The sequence below is a fragment of the Lepisma saccharinum genome, chromosome 2 (assembly GCF_977018435.1).
Source record: "Lepisma saccharinum chromosome 2, izLepSacc3.1, whole genome shotgun sequence".
NCBI lineage: Eukaryota > Metazoa > Arthropoda > Insecta > Zygentoma > Lepismatidae > Lepisma > Lepisma saccharinum.
In genome coordinates this window covers 23,746,543-23,767,201 of record NC_139230.1, presented here as the reverse complement: position 1 = coordinate 23,767,201, position 20,659 = coordinate 23,746,543, and the positions used below count along the sequence as shown (strand labels likewise).

The 20,659-nt window shown below is 38.1% G+C and overlaps 1 protein-coding gene across 1 annotated transcript in view; it reads right to left on the bottom strand.

The window, feature by feature from the left end:
• Positions 1–20,659, bottom strand: part of Taf3 (TBP-associated factor 3) — a 65,758-nt gene that overhangs the window by 39,587 nt on the left and 5,512 nt on the right. Inside the window, exons 2-3 of the mRNA XM_083117157.1 lie at positions 18,662–18,904; positions 3,004–3,136 (exon numbers count right to left, since the gene is read on the bottom strand). Coding sequence (XP_082973283.1) covers positions 3,004–3,136; positions 18,662–18,904 — 376 coding nt within the window. The remainder of the gene's footprint in view (positions 1–3,003; positions 3,137–18,661; positions 18,905–20,659) is intronic.

Sequence of the window (20,659 nt, the reverse complement as noted above, 5' to 3'; positions counted from 1 at the left end):
CAACTGTACTTCTACAGCCATTACTTCTTGCATCTGTTATTTTTTTCTTGTAAAACTGAATCTGATTATAAATTTTATTTCTCTTCTGCAATGCTTCTTCATATCATATCTTGGTTAATCACGATGATGAGGATGATATGATGAAGGGACACTCACAAAGAACATCCATGCCAAGGCTGGGATTCGACTTTATCACACTGTGCTAATAACTCTGTCATGGAGGTTAGCACTTGTTATATGAGAACCTACTTTTCACTTACCCACTGCCATAGGACATCAAAATTAACTTAATAATGATAATAAAAACACACACACACACAGTGACTTCACTCATTTGGTCATTGTGCTACTAAAACACAGCCTGCATAGTGGCAAAATCAGATTTGCATATCTCCTCAACTCAGGCATACAGTGCACTAGGCAGCTTTCCAAGCTGAGGTTTCATCAAGTCTCTCTGGTAAGCACACTGCAGAACACTGCAATAGAGTTAACTTTATCGAGAATCAGTACTCTATCGGTATCGACCGATACAGGCATATCAGTGTATCAGTAAAATTACTGATGATTTTACTGATCTGATGTATCTATAAATATCTTATAATTTAGTGCAAAATTCTGCCAGTTTGTTATAATTTTTATGGATAATCGACATGCTCAACTTTTGAAGAAGAAATAAGTGTCTAAATATGCAAATTCTTTTACACTGCAGTCACCTTTAACCTTCCATTCATTTATTAAGGAGGTCAATGATCCATTCAGGTTCTTCAAAAACCATTTGGAATTTTATATTGGATCAGTAGAATATCGGTTTCGATAAATTTTATATCGGAACTTTATTGCTATCGGCCAAAATTTCATATCTGCACATCCCTAATCTATATACACTTCAGTGTAATTTGCAAAGGTGAAAGTAGTAAACCGATAAGTGTTATTAGTGTTGTTATACTACTGCAACATTAAGTACACTTTAAGATTTTTATGTACGAGTCTTCTGTGAAAACAAACTAATGCAGAAGAATGAAGCACGCCAAAGGAAATTTTCTCAAAAGATGTGAAAAATGTGTGCTTCATTTGCAGCATCTTCTGTGACAAAAGTACATGATCACTTTACTACTAATTGTGAAATATTTTAATTGTAATAATTAAAATAAATGTGTGTGCTTGAATCCAATTCCACCAGCAAGGGGCATGTTTCCAGCTGGTACATGAACCTTGTTCTAGCAGCACAATAGCCAAATGAAGGGACTGTGTACATATATATTATTCACCTCTATGAATGTCAGATTTCATACCACAAAAAAAAGTATAACTGAATTGGGTTTGATATCTAGTGCAGGTACATAGTGGTTCAGATCCCACTTTTAACTGTAGGTTCAGTCCCAATTAGCCTTCTGTGCATAAAAGTGGACTTAAAACTCAAACAAATAACTGAACGAAAGAAATTAAAACACATAAATTAACATAAATCATGAACATGAATGATTTAATAAAACATTTCCTCCTACACAAAAAAGGGGATGCTTTCAAACTACTTAAAATACATTTTGAACCAAACAACAAGTATTATTCACAGGTTTCCAGTCAGCAAATTAATAGGTAAGAACAGATTTCCAGATTATAAAAGTATATGTTTTGCTGCATTCAGAGTTTCTGAAACCATGAGTAATCAGATAAAATTTGAAATGAGCAATTATTGCTGATATGGTTCAATGTTGTATCACTTGCTGATACTTGTGCTTAATGATGCTTTACTAGCTGTCCAGTAAGAAGTTTTAACTTGAAACAACTTAAGTAAGTCAAACTTTTGACCAAACACTACAGTTATTAGCATTTCTGCGAGGCAAAATAAATTTTAAACTACAAAAAACATAAATGAATGAAAGAACAACTCAAGAACATTTTGAGTGAGTACACACTCCAACACAAATTATAAAATTACACTTTCCAACAATAGTCAGGAAACTGGGTGATAACATATGCATGCATACATACATACAAGGTACAGACTAGTTCTCAATCCAGGCAATACTTATTAATTTGCAGATCCATATTCATAATGTATCTTTCTCTTCTTACATGGTCTTCTCAGTCAAATTGTTAAAATCATACCTGGATCTTATGTTTGGTGAATTATCCAGTGATACTGGATCACCAGGCCTCATAATTTGAACTGAGCAATTATTGCTGACTGCCCAGTGAGAAGTTTCAGCTCAAAACAAAACTCCTCAAAATTGAAATTTTATTTAACCTTTCAGGCCAAACTTTTGAAGAAACACCTCAGTTATCAGCAGTTTCCGTGACATAACATAAATTTTAAAATTACAAAAAATATAAATTAAAGAAAATCAAAATTTTTGAGTAGGTACACTCAACAACACAAATTATAAAAATCAAAACACAATTTCCAACAATACAGTCAGAAAACTGGATGGTAACACATGCATGCATGCATATAAGGCACATATTAGTTTTGAATCCAGGTGATGCTTATTAATTTGCATATCCATATTCATTATCTCTCTTCACAGTCTTCTCCCCTTCAAATTTCTTAAATAATACCTGGATAGTTTATTTGGTGAATTCTCCAGTGATACTGATCATAATTTGAACTGAGCAATTATTGCTGATATGGTTCAATGTTTGCCAAAACTTATGCTTATATGATGCTTTCTTTTACCAACTTTCCAGTGAGAAGTTTTAGCTCAAACTTTTGAATAAACACCTCAGCTATTGACAGTTTCCATGAGATAAAAAATTACAAATGTGTTACAAAAAAGATAAATGAATTAAAGTAAAATTAAAGAAAGAAAATCAGAGAATTATGAGTGTGTACACTCTCAAACACAAATTAGAAAAATCAAAACACATTTGGCAACAATCCTGTCAGGAAACTGAGTGATCACAAATGCATGCATGCAAATAAGGTACAGACTAGTCAGTCCTCAATCCTCGTCATACTTATTTCTCCATGATTTTCTCCCCTTCCTACTTCTTAAATCGTACCTGGATCGTTTAGTAGGTGAAGCCTCCAGTGATATAGGATCGCCAGGCCTCTTGAAAACACTGGACTTAGGGCTTGATAATGGTGAAGTTGACCCGGAATTATTTGGAGATTCTGCACACAGCTGTCCTTGCTCTAATAATAATAATAACAATAAATATAATATATTAGTTCAAAATCTGATACACAATGTTTTTCAGGGGACCAACATGAAAAAAAAATAAAATGCTGAAAAATACAAAATCTAGGAAAATTTCACATCATTTTACTCTACTGAGACCATGAAGATTGAATCTATAATGTACATAACGGTAAAACCGGCGAACATAAAATTGGGGTTCCACTATATATGTATATATTATGCACAGAATTATAAGAAAAATGAAATAAAAACAAGTGAATGTAAAGTCAATTCATTAACTACAGATTAATAACTCTTAAAACTTTAATGCACAATTTATTTGGGTAAGCATTCACAAGCATCAGTCATACTAAGTTCTCAAACACTCTCAGGGCTGGACACTAGTTGAGTTGCAAATATCTCCAAAAACATCACATTTGGAGAAAAAAGGGCCATCCAAGTAACCTGACAAGTAATCAAGGTCTAGTGTTTGATTCTCTCACTAACTCTCAGACTGCAAAGGTTTTGGTTCTGACCATCATAATTAAGAGTTAGATCACCAACATTTATGCTTGTAAAGGCTCCTGAGTAACCACATTGTTAGTGCTCTTGCCTCTGGTGCGAGCTCTCCTGGGTTTGATTTCTGGTGGGAGCCCCCCAAAATTTGGCGGTGTTGACCTGATACTGGAGAGCAATTGGGAAGCTACTTGAAAAGAAGTACTGAGCTCCAGTCTTGAAAGCAACAAAACAGCAGTGAATAGACTGGATGTGCCGATGAAGCATCACCAAATGAAAAAGCTGCTCTGGCCTTCATAGGATTGTTGCTCCATAGAATTTAGTTTAATTTATTAGAAAAATCCTGAATACACACCAAATTCATCTTGTATTGCGATTAGAGTTGGATGTGTTTGAAAAAAATACTGATTTCCCTTTCCGTGGCTTTTTTCCCCCAAAGTGGTTTAACCCATAACTGGCATGGTGCCAGATTGTAACGTAAAGGGCATGGCGTGGTCCCATGGACCACCAACTTGAATTCACTATTTCCATAAGTTATTGAAACAGTAGTGAACTTTTTCACAAATTATCATGTATTTTGGACCAACTTTATGGAATTTTGATAAACGTTTGTCCACTATTTCCATTATTGCAATTTTTATTGCTCAATTTACTTAATGCTACAAAAATCTGTCCATTTCTCAAAACGGCTCTGTAAATAAATTTTAATGTGACTGCAAGATACAAAAAAATATTTAGTTGTTCAGTTATCACAGAACATACATGTAATTACCCAAAGAAAACCAAATCACATTAAAACTTCACACAAAAAAATGTCTGCACAATGTCAAAATGATTGATTGATTTGCTTTATTTTACTTCGCTTCTTGTGCTACTTTTGGCTAATTTGCGAAGATAGGGGTGAGTGGTGATGTGATGAAATTGATGAATAGACACCCACAACCATCCATGCCCAGGCCAGGATTTGAACACGGGACCCCTGGTGTCATTGTAATGTCAAAATGAGGGAGAAAAGCTAATTGATCATAGCGATAGACAGTGGAGATAAGTACTTCATTATCACTTTTATCAGACTCCAGATCTGATAATTCACTTCAACGTCCAACTTATTCAAGTGTGTCAAGGATATTTTCACCGTCCTCTGATTCTCGAACCAGGTTTCTTACTGAAAGACTCACGCAAATTGCGTCATGTGATCCGTGGGACCCACGAGCATCAATTGCTCTGAAATGAAAGGCAGCTAGCAAAGTGGTGCCAGCAGGTAACATGATATTCCAAAATATGAAGCTACCGAAACGGAGAGGGATGTGGCTGTAATTGCTTTCGAAAGCGAGAGTGTTGTTCTAGGCTGCGGGTCCCAGGGACCATGCCACGCCAGTTACAGGTTTAAATCAATACAAATACATCACTTGACTTCATTTTTCTTGTTCCACAGCTTCATTTATCCTTCTACTGTAAAAAAAAGACACTCATATCTAAATTTCAAATGCAAATTTCAACATGGAATTCATAGCTAGACATAAGCTGTACTTGCATAAATGCCAGCTTTTTTGAACGGATGTTTTTTTCCCAACCGTTATCATTAGGGCCCTGGACTTTACGTTAAAACATATTTTTTATTTGGCATCGGATCGAATACTTGGGTTGGGATTTTTACATATCTGATGAAAATTAGCAAAAATTAACTAACTTGGTAAGGCATAGTTTGACACATTTTACCAATTTCCTGTTTTTGCAACATATTTCTTCAATTTTCTTGTAATAAGACATATTTCTGTAAAATTTTGTACTTGTCTCACATATAATTGGTTATTTTATAATTCTTCATACCTTCAGCACAACAGATAGTTTATATTATCAATGGCAGGTTAAGGAAATTACGGACAAAGAAATTTAAAACAGATGTAGTCTTTTCCAACTAGTACAGAACAAAAATACCCTTCACCTTTTTTATCCCACTGACAATTGATAGCCATGCGGATATTATTGAGAAAAAATGTTCCCCAACATTGTTGTGCACGCACAAGAATCACCGTAAACAAGTTTCAATTGTTCTCATTTCTTTACTTTTGCTTCGCTTCTCACAACACTCAGTCGAAAGTAAAAATAACATTCAGTACATTACAGTCCTTACTCTATAGGCAATCGAGTAAAGGCGTTTCAAGATCACTTGTTGGTTTGAGCCATGCTCGTAACAGTGTGTATACTCTTTCCCAGCCATCTCCGGAGCAGGCACACAAAAACAAGCCTCTGCGCAAGTAGTGACGTGAGATGGCTCCACCAATGGACACATGAGAGGGAATGAGATTGCATGGAGGGAGGAGAGTGGCTGCAGTTACCACTACAGTGCACAGTAGGCCAGAATTAAAAAAATGGGAAAAAAAAATCGAGATTCTTATTTGAAAGCAGTCTTTACACCATTAGTTCCCTGTAGAATAATGGTGGGGATGCCTCAAAATGCAAATTATTCCAGGTGTTAAAATAAATGAAGATGAAGTTGGGCAAAGCCCATACATTTGCCAAATTCCATTTCACACATGTCTCGCAGTATTTCACCCATTCAGACTGGTGTTGAATTATCAAACATAATTTGTATGGGCTTCTGTTGCACATATTCTACATATCATCAAGGTATGTATGTTCAGTGGGTAGATTATGAATTGACTTACTGAATTGTGGGCATTGTTATACAAGCAGGTTCATACACTGCTGTTTTCAGCTGAGTTGCAATGATGTGTGTTTCTTCCCTTTGACTTACAAAATTTGTGGGATGAGGTGGAATGAAGATGTTTATGTTCATTCAACCAAGAGAAAACTGGCTGCCAACTGATGCCAATATGTATTTACGAAATGTAAAAAAATGTCAGTTGCATATGGTTTCCCACTGACAAAAATGCCTGCATTGAAACAGATTTCCATTACAATGTAGTATTTAACATAAAGTGAGCAGAATTGGAATACATTAGAGACCAGATACAGCATCTCAGCTGGCATTCGGAAGATCTTACAGTTTTTCACACATTAGTTTGCAACAAAGTAAGCAGCACATCCTCTGCTCAGGCATGATACCTTTATGGAGATTCACTGACAGAGATGAAAACAATTTTGACAAGGTCATTCAAAGAATGGAAAATACTCAGGTCTGACTGTCAATCCTGCATGCATGGATTCAATTGTTTTGAGTACTTCCTTCACATGTCATATCAACTTGAATTCAAGAGGGGGAGGCTTGTGGAGAAGAGAAACCAAAAACAAAAGTCCGAAAAATGGGCATTCAAGATAAATTCAATCATCGATGGCAAGCCTAAACATGGTGGTAGTGGCACCTACAATGATGGCAAGATGGCACGGAAAAATCTTTCAGGATCCTAAAAAAAGTCAGTCAAAATCACAGGCATCAACAAGGTGTTAAGCAAACGATTCAGGCAGACTATTTGGAAACATTATCATCATTAATGTCCACAGTTTTCCTGAATATGTATTGGAAACTGCAAAAGCTCTGGTAGCAGAAAATATTTCTGGTATTATATGTGCCCGCCGGCATACACAAGATCTTGGAGCATGGACCAGATGGCATAGCAGCAGCTCTTCTTCCAGTCGGCAGCTCTCTGATGAAGCTCAAGAAGCAAGAATCAACAACATTAAGAATGACTTTCACGTGAGAGCTCCCCAATTTCTATGAATAAAGATCTTATGTATCATCTGCTTAGCTCGTCTGATCCACAAATATCAAGCCTTCAGCCTTTGGCTGCTAAAAAATCATGTATGCTATCAAAAGATACCACCCGCCTCCTCGACATCACAGAGTGTCAGATGAAACCAACAACCTGCCCGAACAGTGAAAATCTTTCCACTACTAACAGTGACAGTGAAGTTAAGGTTTATCTTGGTCACTATGTGAACACAGTGTACTTTAAAATTTATTTTGTAGTGTAAGGTAGGTGCAGTTAACCATGCATACTGCACCATGCCATGAAGGAATATAGGGGAATGTGGAGGCTTCATACATTCAAGATCTCAGCCATTTGCAGAGGTAACAAAAAAAGCACCATACACCAGGTCATCCCCCTCCCTGATTGCCTTCAGTTACCCATTTATTACCTACTGTGCAAACCCCAGAGCAGCTTTTATGTAGGAATAAGGCTGGAAAAAATTCTGATCTTAGATCTCCCACTTTGAGAATTGAACCCGATTTCTAGCTTGGTAGTCAAATGTCCTACCAATTGAATCACTGCAGCTTCATCTGGTAGTGTGTTCATGCCAACAAGCACAGGATTTAACTGATTTAATGTGATATTGCAAACTGCAATTTTTCTCTAGTACACGAGTACAGGGCATTCTTTGTACACATGACGTTACATTATTATTTTGCACTGTCACGATGTGAATAACCACAGAATTTCAATCATTTTATGTTTTTTTATGTATTATATTCTGTTGTTAGAAATACTGACAGTGTAAAGTACACTCATGTCAATAAGTTAATGGATTTCCAAGATCCACTTGCAAAAAATGGGTTCACTGCGATAATTGATGCAATAAAACATGCCCTGGCAACACTAAAACACATGACACAGTAATACTGATACAAGGTATATAGGAAAAGTGGAAACCATGGGCAGCACTTATGTGGTATAGTCTTTCTCCGCTGGTGGCATACATTTCATGGTGGATGGTGGCAGAACCATTCAACATGGGGTGTGGTGTGGTGACTCTGAAAGGCAATAAGGCAATACAGCAATAACTCCAAATACTCTGAACCAGGCCATCCAGCATGCCCTGCAGTACTGCATCCCATTGATGGATAAGTGCCCTTTGAAGGTCTAGTCTACAATGGTCCGTGGTAGCAGAGTTAGGGATTCAATCCTGCAGCTACAGTGCCTACAAGGCCAGTGTGGAAAATGACTCAAATAACTGGTTCCTGAGCTGGATGACAGCATAGATGGCAGTGCAATTTGTGTCACTGCTGATTATCTTATGAAAGTAATGCAGCTTAGTTAGTTTTTGGAATATATTGTGTACATTTGTTTGTCTTCGAAGTTATATTTGTGGAGTGATTTGTAGTCATGAAATGGCATAATTTGGAAAGACAAGTAAAATAAAATAAATAAACAGCATGCGTAACACAAGATTGATTGAGTTGGTGCTTTAAGTCCACTTTATGCACAGTAAGGGTAATCACAACTGGACCTACAGTTTAAAGTTGGATCTGAACCACTATTTGCCTCCACTGGGTATCAAACCTGGGACCCCTTGATCACAAGGTGATGATGCAACCACTGGGGCATCGGGGAGGCCTACGTAACACAAGAAGAAATATCACAATGTGTTTCTGAATGTCTCAAGTGTTGGGTTGTGTACTAAAGTTTATTTTTCTATGTTAGTAGAATATAAATAGTATCCTGAGAGACATTTCGTAGCGAGGCGACAAAGCACACATGTTGCTTGGAAGCGAGCAGTCAGTAATCAATGCAGCCTTTCAAACTGTAGAGATACAAGCTCGGACTGGACCATCTTGTCAGGGAGACCAAAGCAGCACGCGACAAACGATATGGGGATTTCACACCAAAGGGACATGCACATGGGTCAGTCAGCTTCTTTTAGACCAAAGCAACATATGACACATGTCAATTTGGGCAGAGCCAATCAAGAGCAACGTTTCACATGTAGTGGCATGATGTGCTGGACAGGCCAGCGTTAGGTTGGTGAAATCCTCAAGTGCTGCTTGTTGCTTCAGTGCAAATTCTCCCAAGACACTCACCATGAATGCACGAACAACAAACCACAGGAACAAGTTGCAAGCTATTGAGGAAATTGCCCAGTTTGAATGATATGCAAGTGAGAAAGTGACGCAGCTTATCGTGTCATCTAGATCTGTTATTTGCACAATTAGCAGCAAACACTTGCCAATAGACTGGAGGCACCATGTCACTTCATTGTAAACTCCCCCTGTCGCTTCAGTCCGAGACCCCTTTCTTTAAGGAGCTTTCCGACCAAAGTAACAAGCAGCATGCAAATATGATACATGAACGTGTTGCTTCTGGACCATCTGGAAGTGTCTGTCGCTAGTCAGATCAGCATGAACATCCCGTGTCACTTGTCCCACTGGTTTGAAAGTTTCCTTATACTCATGTCGATGGCAATAAGGGAATTTTGTGGGTTTTCACTTATTGTTTCATGCAATTATCAGTTATCATCTTTGACATGATTAGCTTCAAGCAGGAGAAAAGTGACAGCAAATATCAAAAATATAAATGCTTCAGTGTGTATTTCTTTAAAAAAATGTTGAAATAATAATAATAATAATGAACCTTTTTGTGTAATTCATACACAAAAATTCAGTTACCAATAACATTCCATGCATATTTTTTCTCTCGTATTATTTATAAAAGTCGCAATAACAGGTTCTGGTCAACTGCCTAAAATATCCGTTAACATCTTCATGGACACTGTACCAAATATCATAGCAATTATCACATTCATAGAAATGCTTCATGTAAAAGAATCAGACGTTGCAACAAAAACTCCATTTACTTCCATTATAAGCAGATGAATAACATGCAATGATGCCAACACCAGCACCTCTAGCAGATTTTTTATTCAAGCATGCAGAACTATGCCGATTTTCCACAATACCTATTCAAGGTTCTGTACCTGCCACCTAGAGCATCCCATGCATGTTCAATTGGGTTGATGTACAGTGAGCAAGCGGGCCACTCCATGTGCATGATGTCCTCATGCTGCAGATACTCCTCTCCACCAGGCATGCTCTGCAAGGTCTGGCATTATCAATCATCCATCAGACGGAATCCAGGTCCATATGCACCATGGAAAAGTCTCCTTACTGTTGTAGGATGTCATCCCTGTAGACCACAGCCATCACAGTACTCCATGGAAACACATGCAGTGGCCTATGTCCTCCTAACATGATGTTGCCCCAGACGAGAACACTGGCACCACCATATCAGTCCCTATCCACAATATTGACAGGGTTGTAAACGTGTCAAAGGGGTACACAACATGAACACTCTTTAGGCTAAACCGAGACTCATCCGTGAACAGCACACTATCCCACTGTTCATGGGTCCCCTCACAGTGGGCAATACACCATGTTTGATGAGGGAAATGCATCTGACAGTTCACCTTGCATACAGAACAACCTCTTGAAGCCGACGATACACAGTCTGACAGGAGATGTGTGTGCCAGAGGCTACAGGGTCTCTGGCCAGTGCAGGGGCTGTGCTGGTTGGGTGTCTTTGGGCATTTAAAGCAAGATAACGATACTGGGGCTGGGTTGTAGCATGTGGTGGACCTTGCCCGAACAGCCGTTGAATGTTTCCGTCCACTTGAAATCATCTCCAGACGAGAAAAGATGCTACTGGTGACATTCAACTCTTCACCAACCTCTCGTTAACTTTGGCCAGCTTCTAATCTGCCATGCGAGAGATAATCTGATGATCTGGCCATGCATAATGCCATCCTGTTTCAATATGACTCAATTACTGAGAGCCAAATGCACACAAATGCAGTCAGACACACTTTTCTAAACACCTCTTCCCACAAGGACTACTCCATTCACACTAATAAGTCTCGTACAGAGAGGGCATGGAGCCAACCTGTCTGATACCTATGTCACATGTTTCAGTGTTTTTATTGCATCAATTATCACCATAGCCCAATGTTTTCTAGTGGATCTTGTAAATCCCTTAACTTACGAACATGAGTCAAGTCAATTTTTTGTCCCCAGTGGATTGAAATCTGGAAACGTTTACTGCGAAGTGAAATGAGCATGTCATATTTTGAGATTAATTTTTGTCTTGAATTTTTTTTCAAGCATCCTACAAGGACAACGCATGAATGATATCAAAATGTCACGGAGGAGGCTTTGGGTGATCATTGTTAGTTGTAAGTCTCTAGGAAAAAAAAAGTTCAATAATTAATGTGCTCTGTATGAGCTTTCTCCATTTGCATCTACATGGCAAAGCAAGCCTCCCCTGTCAAAATTTCTCACTGCATGTCTTATTAGATAGCTGGAATCACGAATTGTAGCAAACCCCCTACAGGCTACTGGAAATGACCCCGCGAGCTACCAGTAGGTTCCGATCGACAGTTTGGCAATCCATGGCATATATGTCTAGGCTTGTTCACAAACATAATATTGTGTTTAACCCTTAAATGCCAGGTTCTGACATATTGTCACAGCAGGTATTTGCACCAATGATGGCTTGTGACATATTGTCACAAGGAGTATTTTCTCGTAGTATGTGACTTCTTGGACATACTGTGTCTCAGATACTGTTCAGATATACATCTTTTGGGTTCTGCATGAGTCTTTACGTTTGTAATTAGAAATTAGTAAGGTTTAATTAATTTCATTTTTGTTATATTTGGGATCACGTTTGATTTTTTCTTGCTTTGCATTTGAATTTTTTTTCCAGAAAGTATCTGCAGTATGTGCACAATTTTTTCCACGATAATGAAAAACATATCAGACAATATATAGGTATCATCAGCGTGGGGGTCTGACATATTTCAAATTTCATAAAAAAAACAAGCTTTTCTTCTTCTTCTACCTGATAACGGAAAATTTGGTTTTTATAGCATAGCCCCATCTGTATTGAACAAAACAAGGTATAATTTGTAACTCTAGCATCCTTAGTTCCACAGATATAAAATGTTATTTAAAGACATGCGGAAGTATAAATTCACACAGAAAATGCCTCCATTGTTGGCGAGTTTACTGGCAAATCACGCTCTGTCATCTAAGAGTTAAAATAGCTGGCAATCACAGGATCTAATGAACTATCACAGCCTGGCAGTTGAGAAACACTACCATAGTACACCGTGGCCCTAAAACTGAGGCAGAAACTGAAATATATTGGCCACAAGTTCATTTTTTTAAAAAAAAATCTGGTTTTCTGTCAGTAAAATGTTGTTTGTTTAAGTCCACTTTATGCTCAGATATGTTAACTGGGATTGGATCACAGCTTAAAATGAGACCTGAACCAGTGCCTCCATTGGGAATTGAATCTGGAATCCCTTGATTAGAAAGTGGCAACATTACTTAATGCCATCATGGAGGTTCATTTTTTAAAACATTCAATCAAAAATCCAGCCATTTTCCAACAACAGTATTTGCAATTATATATAAGTTACTATGGACTCTAAATCTACCTTGTAGTAGCACACTGATCTAAACTATTACATGGGGTAAATATGCATGTAGCTCTGTGCATTATGAATAGCAAAGTTTTTAATTGTCTTGAAACATCTAGTAGTGTAATATTAACATTTCCTTAATTTTTTATGACATAAACGGCACAAACATGTGAAAGTCTGCTTCAAGTTCATTACATGCTCTGATAGGCTAATCAGGACTGGGCTTACAGTTTTAAAATGAAATCCGAATCATTATGCAATATGTCTACACTGAGGGTCAAACCTGGTACCCCTTGATTACAAGATAAAACTGTCATTGGATAGGCACACACGAACTCACGTAAAACAAAAACAAACTAATAGCTACAGGGTGTTCGAAAAGTCACTCAACTGAGACTTTGAACATACATTACTTTTGTACAATATGACGATAGAGACATGAACCTTGCATTGGGCATTGACTATGTGTCATATGAATGTGGCCGCGGTGGCTCAGTCGGTAACGCGTCTGACTACCATGCTCAAGGTCCCGGGTTCGATCCCCGGCCGGTTCAAATCCGGGAACTTTTCTAACGATGGAAGCGGCCCCGGCGCCTACCCAGCGTCGAATAAAATGGGTACCTGGGGGAAACCCTGGGGGGTAAAGGCGGTCAGGGGCGTGATGCTGATCACATCACCCCCACCCACGACCGGATCAAGAAAGTGTGGGGCGTTACCCCCACACCCCCTATACGCCTTCATGGCGTGGTGCTTTGCACAGGGGAACACTTTACCTTTTTTTTTTTTTTTACCTATGTGTCATATGAGAACCCACTGCCATAGGACATCAAAATGAACTTAATAATGACAACACACACACACACAGTGCCTTCATTCATTTGGTCATTGTGCTGTTAAAACACAGCACAATGGTGGTTGAGAGCATGTCACTTGCTGGCGAAATCGGATGTGCATATCCCTCAACTCAGTCATGTAGCGCACTTGGCAGCATATGTGTGCGCACGGGGGCCAAGCAAGATATTTTCCCATGGAGAATATTACCCCGATAATAGTGTTGCACCCTCAAAAAACACCACCTGAATTTGAAGTTATTGCATTAATGTAAATTACTATGACTGAAATCAAATTATACGTGTGAAATAAATACTTTTAGGTTGACACTCGTTTTCGAAGAGGGAGGTGAGGCCATTCTTGCCCCATCCCCTTCCAAACGTCCATGTCCCTACATTATTATGGAAATCAATTCTAGGGGTGCAGGGGGGGCCAAACATTGAGGTAACAGAAAGCAAGACTAGTAGAATCTAAAAGTAGCAGGACAAAAGGATACTCAAGACAGAATTATTTTTCACGTCTTTACTGCATTAATCCTTCCAGGCAGCCAAGAGCACCTGCAGGGTGGCACAAAGGGAAATTGCTCCCCTCGATGTCAAATTTTATACAAATAAAAATATATTCTGTAAAATTTTCTCGCTCGCAACTTCTCCTTTTCATATAGTCAAGTTCAGAGCTATAGCTAGGGAGTGGCGGGATTTGGCCCTGGCCACCGAATGATCTAAATGAAAAAAAATGTAAAAGAGAATGCCATAGCGTCCCATGAATTTTTTTCTGCCATATTAAATCAATATTGTTATTGTTTCAGTTGCAAAAATTTGGATCTAAAAATTGTCTTGCTCACCTCGCTCGCAATTTTATTGTTTTCTGTAATGCATTGTAAATTACCAGTGAGAGATGTTATAACTACTAAGTACTTCAGACTTGCTGCTAAACAGTTTTCTCCTAAGTGCATGAACACAATTGTTTCGAGGAAAAGAAGCGTGGCACATTTCAGAGACAATTTATTTATTTGTTATGGTGCCTCAATGTTGCTGCAGTTTGTATATACCCATCATGCAATGAATGCAGTGAAACTAAAACAGTGAGATACAATGAGGTTTTTCACCCCCGACTGAACTTTCATCAAAGCTTTTGCCCCCCCCCCCCTAATCAGAGGGTCTGCGCACGCCTATGCTTGGCAGTTAATGTTTAAATCATTAAACAAGAAAAATGATTCTCTGCAAGAATGTTCAGTGTGGAGAAAAAGTTACTAAGGTGTAAAAAAAAAAAGTTTTTGTATGGAGGAAAAAACATAGATAAGAGACAGATATGGAGTTGTTCACAACAATTTTTGATGCATGTCAATGGTCTCTGTAGGTATTTATAGACACACGCATATTTAGTTTTTGATGAAAACACGAAATTTGAAATAACACATTGTAATGTTAATTTTCATATTTCTGAAAGATGTGAGGTGAGGTACATTTTCCTACACTGTTTTGTCATGAAATAATGTGAAATTGACTCAAACACGAAATTTAGAGTTTCTCTACCGATGTGACACTTTTTGAAGTTAGAATTATCCTGTGAGTTATGCAATTCACGGAAAACTGATTAATTCTGCTGTAAATATTTGAGAAGCAAAAATGGATCCCTTTATACAGGAATAAACTGGTAATGACGTATATGTGCTATCAGAAGGGCTAAGTTTATTTTGTGTAGTATGTGCAGTTTTTAAATCAATATTCACGTTTTTTAAAACCAAAATGTCATTTTATATACCGCTTTTTCACCGCTATAACAGCGAAATTTTATTTTATTTACAGCTATTGAACACAAAATTGACTCAGTTTTTGTACCGAAATTTTGCTCTTTTATTTACCAAAAATATATGCCTCTAGGTATTTATCAAACTGGCAAAAGAATGATAATTTTCTATGCATTAGAGACAATTTATGGGGTTAATTATGGCATATTCATAAAAAAAATGTTTTTTTTTGTTTGTTTTCTTTCTCAAAATTATAAAGTGTACTGGCAGCATTGGTGCCATAAATGTGGAACATGGTTCCATGAAGTGTGTGTGGGTGCAAAGGGACAACAATGTTTACTTGTAGTAAAATGCTTGTGATTTCGACTCAAAAGCATGCTGGGCGGAATAGCCCATCGACTGGGCAGAATAGCCTCACCGATCTTGTGAATTCTGATTTCTGCACTCCTCAAATATGTATTTAATAAGAAGAGTATGTATTATCATTTTTATTTATTATTAGGGTGCAGATTTATAGGCATTAAAACCTCTCAAATAGGCAGGTTTTTCCTTCTATGCACGAGTATATGAGCTGTTTATCTGGGTATGGGCTTGAAATTTTAGAATAAATAATATCGTTTGACTTAGTGTTAGTGCTTGAAGTGAGGGGGAATGTGGGAACATGGGATTCCCGCAGCTAACCCCGACACTTGGCCAAACATCCTCAGCTAACTTCCAAGCGCTTCCTAGTGTAATTATCTTTATTCAACACAAGGCCATTAACTGAAGTTTTTCACATAATTTAGCACTGTTATATTCAGAACTGAGTTAATGTAAGATGACGGCTTGTCACAGCGTGTATTGTTCACCATTTATCCTTGTTTCCGAATAATAGGTAGAAAAACATTTTCAGAGGAGTTGGAAATTACATCAGCAGCTGAGAGTTTTGAACATGTCCATTATATCAAACTGAGAGAGAAATGCTTATTTGTAAACCAGTTTAACAGTTAAAGATATCTACTTCATACTAGCTTGACAGAAAATTACTTTCCCATCAGTGGAGCTGACCTCCGTGGTAGAGTGGTTATTACAGCAAGGCTACGATGCCAGGGATCCCGGGTTCAAACCCTGGCCTCTTTGTGAGAGTCCCTTTATCAATTACATAGTAACATCACCCATCCTCATCATTGCAATTAGCCAAATGTGGAGAAAAGTGATGCTATAGGTCCAGCGCAACAACTTGAGCTCTGGGGAGAAATAATTCGACTTTACCATAAGGGCAGTGACCCTTATAATGAGTTCTCCGCCCTTCAAAGCAGTGTTTGCAATCACACTATATGGTGTATGCTTTTAGAAGGAACATGAGTTCAGCCAATATGCTGCAAGTGCTATTGCGCTGTTGACAAATGAACTGCTAGCGGAAGGGAAAGACAGAGAATTCGCTGTTTCCAATATTCAGTTTTTTATATGTAATGCATTCACGTTATATTTGAGCACAGTAAAATAATATAGGGAATATTTCTATGCAGGATTATAATATCATATCCCTGAAGCATGTAAGAGAAACTCGTACCTGAAAGAAGGTTGAAGGTATATTGTAGAGGAACTGCAAGGTCATCATCATCACTCTTGTTTCTGTTTTCTAGCATATTTCCCAGAAGATTTGAATACGGGTTCAGCGATTTCTGTGGTAGATATTTTACCCTGTTTTATAATACGAGACACCATATGCACACTACACCACACACTTTAGCCATAACTTCACGACCCTGAGAAAACACTGATTCTTCAGACGTCAATTCCTTGAAGTAAGAATACACTTTAAAAATAAGATTTCTTTGTAAGTGTTCCTTCATCAATTTCATCATATAATAACTCATCCTCATCTTCGCGATTAGCCAAAAGTGGCAGAATAGCGAAGTAAAATAAATCAATTCAACCAATCAATCAATAAAGGCTGTATTTAATTATCTCACAACTGTTCTTTGTGGCATATGTGTAAAATAATTTTACACTGCCCTTGCTACGAAAACGCTGAACTCAAACTGACTCAGACTCCCAATGTTCGTGAACGCCCATGACAATGAAGGGTCATTGTGTATATTCACCTGAATTTAACACCCATACCTTTCCCAAGACACAACAACTCAGCGTTGTCAATGAAAAACAAAAGCAAGACGGAAGGAAAATGAAAGGGTCATTATGTGTATGTGTTGAGACGTGTTGTTTCCAGTGTTTTTTCAACAAATGATAACTCCAACTTTAGGTGACAGAAATTCATGGGACTTGGACAGTCAGGTTCAAAATGTCGTGCCCCATCTTATGATGAACACTAAAGTGGCAAGCTTTATGAAAACTTCTTGTGCGCAAGAATAATACAGAACTTGGTGTATAACTTGCGCGCCTCAGTTTCCTAACTGTAACGTTGCACTCCTGCCATTGGCATGTTGCCAAGAACACCCTCTGCATGGCCCTGCCCGATATTGCTTCTAAAAATGTATGCCGTATAATTACTTTTCCATAAATGTTCCCACAATGCCTCATAACCAAGAGCATTTCTTAACAAAGCTGTGAATACAATATGATGTTCTACAAATATTAAATTATATTGGCCTTCTAACATAACCTATTACGACCATGTTTGCTTTGTACAAAGTGCTGTGACCTCCTCTTCTCCCTTTCGTAATGGAAGTTCTGCCCACCAACCCTTCTTGCATCATCAATGCATATATACATTATATCAGGGATGGGATAGATTAATCGGTACTCTATTGGTATCAGCCGATATAGGCAAATCAGTTTATAGGTAAAATTACCGATCATTTAACCAATCCGATATATCTATAAATATCTTATAATTTAGTGCAAAAGTTTGCCATTTTGTCATAATCTGTATGAATATTCTCAATGCCTTACTTTCTAAAAAAAAGTAAATTTCTTATTATGCAATGTCTTTAGCACTGCAGTAACCTTGTAATCAAGGGGTCCTGAGTTCGATACCTGGTGGAGGCACATAGTGGTTTGGATCCCACTTTAAACTTTAAAGCCTATATTTTACTACAAGGGAATAAAAAATGCACCCTGCTATTATATATAGTATAGTATTCTTTTCCTAGCTAAAGAATCATTATTGTATTACAACTATCAATATCTTTACAAATGTTTCAAATTATCTTAGCTGTACACCACTATTAAAAAAACATGTTGCTATACAAAGTAAAACAGCATGTCAAGCTTGGACTGAGAGAAAAAAAGACAGCAATTACAATGCAAAAAATAAAAACAAAAAATGTTTAAGACTCACCTTCCATCTCTGGGTGCATAGGTGGAAGATGTTCATGAACATGTACAGGTCGATGAACTACCTCTCTACTCCCAGGTTTCAGGAAATTCAAATGGGACTCATTTGCTACAGGATACTTTGGCACATCTACAACACAAGGAACAGGGTCAACATAGCGTACATATTCCTCCAGATCTTGGATGCTAATTCCCATCTCCCGAAAAGCCATGCCCAAGTCATCAAGAGTAGGTGTTGTGTGGCCACCTGCAAGTACAGAAAAAAGCAATTAAACTAACAGTTATGTACATTAACATATTAATTACATTCTTTGCCACTATGTTCATAGTGAAGTTGATTGACTGAATTAGGTTGTTTTACATTACTTTTCTGCCATTTTTGGTAATTGTGATGATGAGACAAATACCCATGCCTAGGATCCCTGTCTTCAGAGTATGCTAGGCTAACCACTGCAGCATGAATAATGGCATTCACAGTGAAGTGAAATGTCACCTGGCATGCATGTGAACCAAACACATGCAATTCTTTGCTAAGGGATGCAGTGATGATGGCCCTCCATACTGTAACGTGTAAGTTTCTGTACGTTCATGACTTTCTGTAAACTTGGAAATGGGTGTGGTTCACAACAGGATGCACTCAAGGCACTGTGGATCGATCTTATCTTGCCTGTCTTCAGTCCACATGCACTTGCTACCCTTTGGTGAAGTAAGGTCAGCAACAACAGGAAAGCTGTGGTTACTGAGGTTTCTAGGAACCAAATACAATCAGCTACTCCACGTGCGGAGAGTCCCACATGCGAACGACTGATGACACGATGCAACGACAGTCAGACCTCTGTCCATGTCTCCCTGACCTCCTACACAACGACATAGAGGCAACAGAAATAACCCTGCCTAAGGATTCTTTGGCCACACCTGAAGTATATAAGCCCTAGTCACAAGACTAGAGGTAGGTTAGTCGACCAACAGATCAGAGGAACAGCCGGAGGCGCTGTCCAGTCTCTGACCCAAGATGGCTATCCACCGAGCCAAGTCCAGGTTGTCTTCAGGCACTTAGAAGATGGACAAGGAACTTCACTACAAGATTACTAAGTATCGCTAATATACCCTTCTTTCATTTCAGCTCCCTCCCCTTAACACATAGGTTGGGATATTCTGCATATATCAGCCACATCTGTTATCTATAATAAACCTTGTTATTTATTATTAATCATTACTTATGCACCTAATTATATATACAGCTCACAAATTCTCCTACCTAGTATTAAAACTCTACCTAGATAATAATACATACTCACTCAGCTCCAAACCCAAACATCTTAAATTACATAACCCCTAACAATAATGCTTGGGCATAGGCCCGACAACCGTTACAGTACACCTGTGAGACACTTGAAAGTATTTAGTGGGTTGGGAAGATTGTCATTCATATGAATGTTTGTCATTGTTTTTCGTGCATGGAGATGCATTATAAGTGAGTAATTACCGATTTTATGTGGTATGATTTATGAAATCATGCAGGAAGTGGTTGATGTCAGAGACCTACCTGACTTCCAGATTTCATGTGAGGTTCAAAGTGTATTTCCTTCTCAACACCAGGTGTTTAAAGCATTTAAGGATGTCATTTTAATTGTAAGAGCCCTAAACCTGACTCACCAAACCTAATAACAAAAGTATTTAGTGACAAAATACCCCTTCGCACCCCATGCACATGAGGTAGATGGCAGCATCAGTCCATATCCAAGATGAAAGTAAATGAATAGCCGTTTACAAACAAAGAATCATACGGAAGGGAAAAATTGTTCTCCAGAAAATGCACACTAAATGTAATTAATCACTAAGATTCAGAAGTATGTACATAATTAGAATCAAATCACATAAAAAAAATGCCCATGCACCTTGATAAATTCACAATTAAACAATAGGAACTTGGGCCCAAATTGAAAGTCCCAGAGTTCAGTGGGTACCTGCAGGAAAAATTATCATGAGCAATGCGAACAAG